Source organism: Lepidochelys olivacea (assembly GCF_965140295.1).
Source record: "Lepidochelys olivacea isolate rLepOli2 genome assembly, chromosome: 10".
NCBI classification, from domain to species: Eukaryota; Metazoa; Chordata; order Testudines; family Cheloniidae; genus Lepidochelys; species Lepidochelys olivacea.
The window spans coordinates 49,844,881-49,856,274 of record NC_140420.1 but is presented as its reverse complement, the minus strand read 5'-3'; the positions used below and the strand labels follow the sequence as shown (position 1 = coordinate 49,856,274).

General features: G+C 37.2%; 1 protein-coding gene across 1 annotated transcript in view; it reads right to left on the bottom strand.

Moving 5' to 3' along the window:
- Positions 1 to 1,003: 1,003 nt before the first annotated feature.
- Positions 1,004 to 11,394, bottom strand: part of TSPAN3 (tetraspanin 3) — a 37,557-nt gene continuing 27,166 nt past the window's right edge. Inside the window, exons 5-7 of the mRNA XM_084640418.1 lie at positions 10,078 to 10,230; positions 9,638 to 9,721; positions 1,004 to 1,954 (exon numbers count right to left, since the gene is read on the bottom strand). Of these exons, the coding sequence (XP_084496544.1) occupies positions 1,862 to 1,954; positions 9,638 to 9,721; positions 10,078 to 10,230 (330 nt within the window). The 3' untranslated portion in view covers positions 1,004 to 1,861. The remainder of the gene's footprint in view (positions 1,955 to 9,637; positions 9,722 to 10,077; positions 10,231 to 11,394) is intronic.

The window sequence follows — 11,394 nt, the reverse complement described above, 5'->3', positions numbered from 1 at the left end:
GAAACTAAACTCAATAAGTTTCCAAGCTTTGGCATGAATGTGTGTGTTTGCAGGGAGTTAGCAGGCCATGGTCTTCGTACTCGAAACCCTGAACCACACTGAATTGTTTAGTATTGTACAGTGATACAGTCATGTTATTACCTTGGAATAAACAGTCCCACTTATTCCATCAAAATTAGCACCACCACACGCGAACATGTGTAGCTATCATGGAACTTGTTCACAATCTTCATTTCATGAGGTATTTCCAGACATGTAGAATGGGGCTCTTATGTTTTCCTCATTGCTTCAGTTAGTTTTCTCCTTGTCTCCAGGAGCCCTTAGGTATCTTCCCCAAAATCTTTAAGACTGCTGTTTGAATTCCCCTTCCATTTTGACTCCCCACACCAGCTCTCCTAATTTCTTCAGTCTGACATCTTCTTGCCAGGTCTGCTCCCTTATGCTATTTAGTCTGTTCCGCCTTCCTCCAATGATTGATACTACAGATGTGTCTAGACCACTGCCAGTTACAGAACTGTTGCAGAGCCTCTGCAGCACCACATAGTGGGTGATGGGAAAGCAAGACTGGGAGCAGTAAGGTGAAATGGGGGAAGTAAGTGCTAGGAACAGAACAGGGGTAAAGTGTTCAAAAATGCTTAAGTTGCACTTTCAAAACCGACTTTGGAACTAGGCTCTTAAGTGCCTAAATCAGTTTTGAAAATGCATCTTAGGTGCATTACCCATATCTGATTATAATTTCCCTTTGAGAAGTGCTTTTAAAACTTCTCTCCAAAGAGAATGATAACTTTGTTACCACCCTGTTTAAAAGTACTAGCTCCTTGGTGAAACATGTTCAAGCATTTACAATCCATAAGTGGCCTACCATTTATCCAGAGAATAGTGCATCAGACATCAGAATATTCAGATCTGTCGATAAAACAGAGGCTTTCATATTAGAGAGCTGTAGCAATAGAGGGTTCGATGTGCTGAAATCTTAAAAAAAAAAATGCAATACAAGCAGGTATGTTTTGAGGGAGGATATACAGAGATTTTAATCAGGTTTACTATTTACAGTTGAGATCACTTTCACATACTATTTGCTATCCTACATGGCTACATTTCCAAACCAACTTAAGATCTACAATATAACAGTTCACTCAACACAAAACAGCTCTTCATAGAAAAAATGAAAATTCATTATAGAACAGTAGTGCATACATTTTGCTCCTGAAAAGCCAGCTTTATTTTAAAACACTAAAGTTTGAAAGATTGGATCTCTGAATTTGAGAAGATCAAAGATGCACACTTGTGATTCTAAAATTATTTTGGTTAGTAGTCATTTCATACAATTTATCTTTAAAGTGTACTGGACTTTACCTATGTTTTTTTAAAAAAAACGACACTGGTGAGAGGTAAGAATTAATATATTTACCATCACAAATTAAATACAGCAGACTTCCTTTGTACAACTTTGGCCAAAAAAAGTTCCACATAGTGAAGATTTAAAAGGATTCCATATATATGTAAGAATCAGTCAGTTAATGCTTAGAGGTAATCTACCGAATTAGGCACACTTCCTTTAACTTTCATGTCAACCAAATTAATCTTGATCTGCAAATGGTTCTGAAGTTAGAAAGTTTGCCAGTATACTAAAATATATTTAGATACATGAATAGCTGGCTACAATAGTGAGTCACAGGTAAGTATGTGGGTATGTGGAAAGCCACGCTGCTTTGCCCATCACCAGTGTACATTACAGCTGTCCTCATCTGTGCAGGGTGTGTTTTAGCTAAGTCTACATAGGCAGGAAAACTACTGCAGTAGACCAGGCCCATTCACCTTCCAAGTAATAAGAGATTCAAGCTTAGGTTTGCATTATCTTCTATGCGTACGTTCCTCCAGTGATAAGAAGCTCGTAAGCAGGATCCCGGCTCCTCCTACACAACACTACACAGGCACACAGCATGCCCAGCAGCTATGGAAAGAAGAAAAACAAAATTGAGTACACAGCAGATACTTGCAAGAGATTGGTTTCTGGACATTAATCACTGGCTAGTTGCCAGTATGTTTCAAATGGCTGTATATCAAGCCTGAAATGTGAAGAAAGGCAAAATAAGATGACTTTTGAAAAGCTTTACCAGCTACTGTATATACTACATAAAATTAAGCTCTAAGCTGATCCTAACCAAAAAAAAAAATCACCTTATAGGAGCATCTTTCATTAGGCTATTCCTTGGTCAAATCACTTGTTGTATTCTGCCTCTATTATGCCAACAGATGTAAATCAAGACGAATTTAAAAAGGATGGAAACTTTATATTAGTGGATAAGAAAAAGACTAATTCAAGGTGAGGTGGTTTAACACTCAATTGCCACAGAAGATCGATATCTAAGTGCCAGAACTTTAACATTTCAAAGGGGAAATTAGAACCATACTATTTGATGATTGAGGTGTAAGTTACTATAATCCAGAATGTACAAAGTCAGACTGTACTTTAAGTTAACACAATTTGACTGGTCTGTTTAAGAAAAGGACATGGTATAGCTGGAATCCTCTTCTTTGCTAATGTGCCCAATTTGGGCAAAATGTGTCCAATGTTGTAGTCTTCACCTTTTAAAAAATCAAGTTAGTGCTGCAAAGGTTGGTGCACAGCTGCTGTAAGGGCCACTCTGGCAGCTTGCCAGAAACCTGGGGGTTCAGCTAATTAACATATAAATGTACATGAGATGTTAATCTGAGATTAATGTATTCATGGCTGTAAGTAACAAAGTACTTTACAAAAAGAAGTTAAATGCTTGAGGAAGACATCAATGAGAAGGCTGGAACTGCTTTGCAGCCAAGTCCACAATTTCTGGCTTTACCTTTTATGAGGCCTTATGAAAAGGTTGCCAGTTAAGTTATTGTTTAGATTCGTTCATAAAGCTGAATAAAGGAAGAAGTCTGAAAAGATGTAAGTACTTCCCAAAGAGGCCACACAGACAGCAGCCCTCTTACATAACTTGATATCTGCCTGCAGGGTGACATTTATAGAAATTCAGTAGGTTCCTTCATAAATCTTGGACTAAAAGTGAACGGAACATTGCAACTCAGTCAAGTCATGCTGAAATCTGGCCTTGCTTCTTCGAGTTTAACAGAAAATAGGCTTGCAGGCAGACCAATACATTCAGAATCTTCTTGATTTGTGCTGATTACATAGGGAAATTCACTCCTCTCAGATTTGCATTTACTGAGAAGGAAACACTATTGGGCAACGATTGGACAGTGAAACTATTAAAAGTTATGTACTAAATGTTGTGTGTCCAGGAATGTACACTTGCACATTGAAACTCAGTAACATTAAGTGACGTTAGCTTAAATCAATGCCAAAGTTTGTGTTCTAAGTCAGTATTAAATTTAGTTATCAATGTTCAGTTCAAAATTCATTAAAAAAGTGACAATGAATTAGTCTTCAATCACTGGCAATACCATCACCATAAATATTCCTGACTGACATCATTAAAAGCCAACCCACTTCACTAACCATATTTCAAACACAAATGTAGTGTAAGGAATTCCATAATGTTTATAACCATTACATATAAAAAAAATTAATCATAGCTTATGACTGGGTGAAGGCAGCCAAATTATGTATTGTTCTAGACCTGACTTGACCCAACAATGCCTGACCGATTCTATATGCATTTAATGGGATGCAGCCAATTATTTCATAGAACAGTTTGATAGACTTGCAAGTGTATCAGCTGTTAGAATATCAGTCTCCAAAGAAAAACACGCTGCTGAAATTTTTGGCCAGAAGAAAAGGTTTCTATGTTTGGTGTTTTGGTTAAAATAAAGACCTTGAAAGTATTGGTATGATCTATTTATCAAGAGAACCTTGGTTAGTGTTAAAAATCTTAACATTCACCAAAATATTGCTCTCTACTTCACTGCAGTTAGTACTTACATCTTGGACCAATAAATCTTATCTTCAACACAAGTTAATATTTGCTTATTTTTGAAAGCTGTAACTTCACACCTCCCTGCATCAAAACTTTATACTTATCCTCAATGATCAGATCTGTTTTCTTAGCTTGCCCACTGTAGTTTTAATTACACAGTATCAATTTCCCAATGTCAGCCATTTTGTAGTTTACATGCACAAAGTTAGCGGACAGTACACTAGATCAGCTGGGTCACTCTGCAGTTATGAAATAAACCCAGGTTTTTAATAAATATGTTAAGCAAGTGTTAGGAAGTAGAACTTGCTCAGGAATACTTTAAGAGAAAGCTCCCACCTTTGACAACACTACTGGTCCACTGAACAAAGCTTAGAAAATAAGCTATTAAGAAAAACTGCCTCCCAGCTAATCAGCAGTGTATGTACAGAACCAATGCATTTAGATGAATTTGCCCCTTTCAGCTTGCTTGCAGTTTACAGGAGACCGGCCCACACTGTCAACATGGCTGAGACCTTTGAATGCTCAGAGAGCAAAGGATCCATCTGGTGACTGGAAGTCTGACCACCACTTCAAATGGACTTTAAAGAAAAGTGACCCTAAATCTGTTCATTCCGATCCTGGATTCTGCCTCACAGAAATTTATACCACCACCCTAATGGATTAACAAAGTGGTGGCTTTACTGGAACCCTTCAGAGAGGAGAGAATCCAAGCAAATGATAAAGATTTTAAAGAAAAAGCAGCTTTTATGTTTGTGATAGAACCAACAACAGTTTTTGCTCCAACCTCTCAGAAATAGTAACTGTGCAATAGCACAAACTTATTTTATTGAAGACTGACAAACTAAGTTTAAAAGAAAAGGTTTTAAAATCTTGAAACCAATGGAAGCATCTGATTTTTTTTAATACACATTTTTAGCTTAAGATTGTCCCTTTTATGTGATCACTTAAGTAACATTTCTGCCTCATCCTTGTAGGCTATTTTATTCATGTTTATCAGAAACAGCCTCCAGTCAGTTCACTAAAAGCCACATGTTCAGAATTAAAACTGACAAAGAGAAAACCGTTCAATTCACCATTCAAGCAAGCCAAAAAAAAAATCCATCCAGACATGTGTAGACTAAGAAGTCTATTACTCGGTCACTCATCAATGATTCCAAAGAGCCACATAACTTAGTACGAATAAAAGACTTTACCAAAGTATTACATTAATTTCATTTTCTTTCTTAGCAATTGTTTGCAGAACACACACCGATTACTGATTAATGCATATTGTGAGAAGGGACAGTCAATGATAAAATTCTCTAATGATTTTTTAAAATTCATTTAGAACTTTGAGAACTTCCACAAAATTAGACCCAAAATTTGATCCATCTTATAAAAAAAAGTTATATGAAAACTTGATGGCATTCCTTCAACTGAAGTTTAAAACAAGTTAATCAGACAGTATAGGTTCTGGCAGCACAAGCAGAGTTTTCTTGCCCCTTCATTCCTAGTTCCTTATTCTGACATCTAAGCTACAAGTGTCTTGTTAAAAAAAAAAAGCGTCTCTAGAGTTAGACACTTCTAGAGATATTCTAAAACAAGATTATACCCAATGGTGATGCAGAATGACTTCTTGTGCAGAATTTGTGAAGGATGTCAAAGAAAACGTGTGCTATCACTTTAGTGGAGCCGTCACACAGCAACTTCTCTTTAAACTCTGGTGGGTCTAGCGTTCTGCATTAGCTCAATAGCAGGGAAGTACCAGCTCCTAGGAAGAAGGGCTATTTTTCACAAAAAGTGAAAGTAATCTTTCATTGCCTCAGTCTTTTCATTTTAAAACAAATATTCAAAACTGAGTTTGCCAAGCTGGCGAAACAAGTTAAACTTTTAGGTTACAGCGACAATACAGAATTGCTGTAAGCAGAGCTGCCAGAAGCATTATTCTTACTGTATTACAAACACAAAAGAATGAGGTCATAATGGGGGCTGTGTGCATTCTTAAAGCCTTGATCAGAAATTTTACTGAATGGAGAAGATCACGGCTGCTCTAATTCACATTTACTCGGTCAAAGTCCATTTGTTAAAGGTTACATTCTTGTCCACATTTAAATTAATTTTTATACAGTCTTGCTGTGCCATATGCACAAAGTAAATATGGAAATTCCATGTATTATACAGAATCATGGCCACACTACATGCTACAGCTTTACAATGGTCTACTGGAGGTTTACTTAATAAAGTCAAGTCAGTTAGGACTAGGCTTAAAGGAAAGCAGAGTATGACTATATAAACATTAGATTAAACCAATGTCTTATTTAATACTGAAACCTTGTTAACTATTACAACAAAACCAATTAGATGATGTAACATTTAATGAGCTTAATAGTTCCTATTGCAGTCAGGGCTAAGCAGAAATGCCAGGTGTCTAACAGAAACTGTTTACTGAACACCGGAGCTATATGTTTAAAATCTTATAATCTACTTTCTTAATGGTTGTTAGATGGTTTGCTTCAGTTCTACATGAAGACATTTCAAACAACATACGTCAATATCTTGGTAAGGGCAGAAAACCCCTTTTGATGTTTCCTCATTTTTTTGGCAAAGTGTTTACATAGCCTTTTCTGCAGACATAATTTGGAGTCTCCCTGCTGATAGCTAGATTACTGCCACGTGGCACCACAAAGCAAGTGCCACCCAAAGTGCAGAGACTGCACAATGAGCATACTTGCTTGCAACTGGCAAGCCAGTGGGACACTGACAGGCACACAGAGTGAAACAGAGTGGCATGGGTTATAGCCCCATGCAGAGGGGCTAGGATTTTTAACAGTGCTGTAAGCCATTTTTGGGGGGCAGGGGAGGAGGACGACGACATCTCTTCACTACATCAGACTCCAAAATAAGTATAGCTCTTTTTGACAATTAGGACACAGCTTCATATACTTTTCCCCTACATGTTTCTTAAAGGGGGGGGGGGGGGCAGTGGGGAAGAGGAGGAAGGAATTCTACCTTAAGCCCAGACAAGAAAAGGCAACTCTAGTTGGTAAACATTGAACTCAGTGCCTGGCAACAACCAAAAAAAAAAAAAAAAAAAAAAAAAAAAAAGAATACTAAGAAACATCAATAAAACTAACTGAACTGAAACCAGGCTACCAAGACACTGCACAAAAAGCTGCAAAGTGATGTGACATACTTGAGTAAATAGGGTATACTGAAGATTTTGCTAAAGCATAGAAAGGACAGTTAAGATGCTGAAAGCTCTCAAGGAGAAGATGCAATTTGCAGTAAACCATGTGAAGATTAACAAAGGGACTGACTTCCATTTAGGAAGGAGGCACAAAGGATACTAAAACAGCAATAGGCTTGAACAAGCAGCATTACAATTTTAGGAGAAATTCTCTGAAATGTAGATTTGAGTGTAAATAGAACAATCCTATTTTCACTTTGTCATTCTTTGTTTCCAATTATTTTGGCTGCCCATCTCTGGGGCCTATTTCTGTTGTTCTTCCTCCCCAAAGGAGGTTACCCAAGCTAAACACAAGTTGATTTAACACCTTGTACTGTGTATAAGGTTCTTCAGTTGAATTTCTCTTCTCAGTAAGTTCATACTGCAGTAACTCTTGAAAAGAAAGTATAAACTAAAAGAGTTTTGACAATCACCTGGCTGCTGTTTGGCATTGTAAGAGTTTAACAAGCCAAACAATTTTGCTCTATGAAGATTTCTGAATGTTAATATACAGAAGAACATGCTTTCAACTCTTTGGAAACAGCTTTCAACTGAAACTTCCATTTCTGATCCTATTTGAGGCACCTACCTTGCTTTACAGAAAGCCAGCACAGCTTATTACAATTTCCATCTCAACAGCTGAACATTCAAGAGCATTTTTCCAGAGTAATTAGAACTATTCCTAAACACTGAATTATCTCTAAGCACCAACTGTTCACCCCTATTATAAACTGCTTCTGCTCTAACACTGATTTAGTTAAAGTAGGTTTTAATATTTACTATTAAATAATTCTGATGGCAGAAGGATGCCAGTTTTCAACTGGCATTAGGTTCCCAGACTGCAAAAGTATCTTTCTTGAGCAATATGGTTAATTCTAGCAAGCAACTCAGAAGCACTTTTAAACGTAATATGACTTCAAATACACTAAGTTTACACAAGGAAAAAAACCTCTCCACAGGAATGTCGTAATACTGCATAGTGCAAGATGGGTACAAGACTGAGCACCTTTTTCAAAACACCAAGGCAAAATGCATTACTTTAACAGGAGATCCAAACCTTCCTCCAAAAGACTGGAATAATCAGATCTATCCAAAAGCAAAAATGAGCATTTCACAAATCTGAAATAAGCCAGCTCAAGACAATGAAACCATATTAAATGCATAGCATTTATACACAGATCTATCTGTTTTACAAGTTTATCTTAGCACTGAGACGGAGTTCCATTACTGGATGCATTTTCAGGTGCTGAACATTGGCAAAAATTCACCTTTAGATAAATTTCAATCCAAAAGTTAAATTATGAAAGTTTAATAACTTTATTCAGCTGTTTTGACTTTTCTGAAGGCAGAAAGTGTTACACTAGTTAAAGTTTTCTGCTGCAAAAGGCTGGGAATTATTTAGTTAGCTTTAAAAAAAAATAAAAAAAATCCCCAAAACCTTAGTACTCAGCATGTGCACTATAGTTTTCACTGGGGACTGCAATGCCCACTGCCACATCAGAAAACACCTGATTAATGCTTTGAGTTTTTTTTAGAGGTATTAACTGGTTAAACTAATGAACAGAAGCAGAATTCCAGACATACAGGCACATTTAAGAGTAGGTGTCAGAACACTTGTTCGAAGTCCAGTTACTTAGAGAATTAAATATTTTAATATACATCTCAATATCTGGGGAACTTAGTTAAAACGTTTTAATTTTACAGGATTCAAAGTTATGGTATTCAGAGCATCTGTAAGTTGGCCACAATGCACCTGCTCATTAAGGAATATAACTTATCACAAAGAAGAACAGAATACACTACATACGTGCAGCATTACAAAGATGTTCACTATGACAATCAATGCACTAACTGAACTTCAGTTAATAAACATCAGCTGTGATGCTTGAGCATGTGTGTACAGAGCATTTGCATTCAGAGCATTCTTACTGGAGGGTCCTCAACTCAGGACTTCGCTTCCCCTGAAGGCCCAGCATTTGAATCAGACCTTCAGAGCAAAGTGCAATGCCCCCTTTCCGAAGGGCCACTGTAAGAGTCAGCTATCAAAAAAATCTGGCTATATTTTTAGGTGGTTCCGAGATACCATGATTTAATTGTTGATTTATTTCCTGATAACAGCATTAGTATGAACTGCCCCTATGTGTTTTAAGGGCGTTGTAACTATTCAAACAAACGTTAACTATCATTAAATGTATCTATGAAAAATATTTGCTCAGCATGAACGTCAGGTGTGTTCAGATGCATCTGATCATTTATATTGGAGATCCTAGATCAAATGGAGGCAAGACACATTCCAGCAAAAGTCAAGGCGCTGAACAACTTAGAAATAACCACGAGTAATCAATTTAAAATATTTGGTTATTTGACACTTGGGTCAATGGAACTCAGTCAAAATAAAAAAAACCTAAGTTTGTTGAAGACTGGTGCATTTGCATGGTAACCTGGGATTACAGTCCAGAGTTTCATTTTTATATGAAAGGTTATCAGTTAAAAAGTAAATGTTTTGAAATCTCACCTGAATGGCAGCAAATGCCAGAGCTGCCCAGATAACATACATCATGATTTCTTGTAGCTTCTTTACAACTAGAGCCTCACACCCCTGAAACAAACAAGCAGTGCCATTTAGGAAGTATTCAGCCTGGTCATAACTTTGCATAGAAGCTTTGCTTATATCTCCACTAATAAACTGAAATAAATATCAAAAGCAGCAAGTGAATGGACAGAAAATTATAGTGCTAACGGCTTTAAACTCAAGAAAAACTAAGACATTTGAAGGTTGGCTTTTAGGATGGGAAAGCCGACTGAGAAGAGCAAAGTTAGTTATTTTTCAGATTCCAGATCAGATCCAGATATAATATACACCCTAAACTTCTGCATTGGCCACCAAAACAGGTAAATTTAAATGACTGTCAGCTTTATACATACTAGTAAACTGAATTCACAGGCCTGGCTTACCTCAGAATAAAGGTCCATCGGGTGGGTCAAACTGCCAGTACAATTGGTGCTGGTTGCTTTGCAGCAGCTGAGGGGCACACTGTTATTTTTAGTTTCTTTGAACCACTTTGTGTTCTCCCAGTCTGAATAGTTGTGGCTCCCACAACAGCGCAGCTACAGAAAAACAGAAAAAGCCACCATGTATATCAAAGTTATTAGTAAAGGGACAATAACTAAGAATATGCAGTAACTAATTACAATGCCATGAACAAAGATGTATTAGAATAGGCTGCCTGTGTTATTTAAATATTGAACATTAGAGTAGGTCATGTCACTTGCCACTTAGCATGACAAATGTTTTGCTAAAAAAACTACAGATTGAATGTTACTAGTATTACTTTCAACTTCAAACTAGATTTATGGCACAGATCCTGAAAACTAGCTATGAAATACTCACTGTTAAAATTCTACCTCTGGATGCTAAATGTTTAACACTGAGTTTTCTATGCCCTCCATCCCATATAAAGTTTGGGACTCCTTATAAGTTTAAGAAAAGCCCTATTCAGTTAGGCTTTTCTTCAGATGAGTCAAGGCCTGGAGCCATTTCCTGTGCTCAAATAGCTACAGAACAAACTAAAGAGTCCACTTCTTGCTATGAAAGTGTGCTTCAGAATTTAATCTGATTTTAAACAAATATGTTTCTAGCCCTCCTGGGTGTGAAGAAAGCCTTTAAAATGTGAACCAAAATCTAAACTAATGTAGCACTGTACTACATTAAAATGGGGACGGACTAAAATAGCCTTAAGCCTGAGCCCTAAGGGGATGACAGCAAAGCAATTTACTTCCTTCAGCCCCCAGAAATCTACTAAACTCCCCAACCACACCCCCGCCCGTGCACACTTCAGAGAACAGGGTTGCAGAGGATTGATTCTCTTAAAAAAAAAAATCCTTTTTTTTTTTAAAACCCTCCTTAAGAAGCATTTCAGACTCACAGTGTAGGGAAGACTTTCAGATTCCAAGTGAACACATGGCAGCCAAGCCAGGTAGAAATGCCAGGGCTGAAGAAAATCAAATACCCACTGAAGCTGACATATGGGAGTTAATTTCAGAGTTTAAGGCCATGAGAAATTATATGACGCCCAGTATTCCAGTAGTAAAAGAAGAAAGTTACTGACTGGGAAAATAAGAGTCAGCCGTGCCTAGAGACTTGCTTAAGACCAAAAGCAGCAAGTGAGAGCATGCAGTGCAGAACCACATGGCACTTCTGGAGCAAAGAGAAAGATGCAGCTTAAACTGGAGGATATAGAAAAACACGGTGAGACGGATCATCAGTATTCA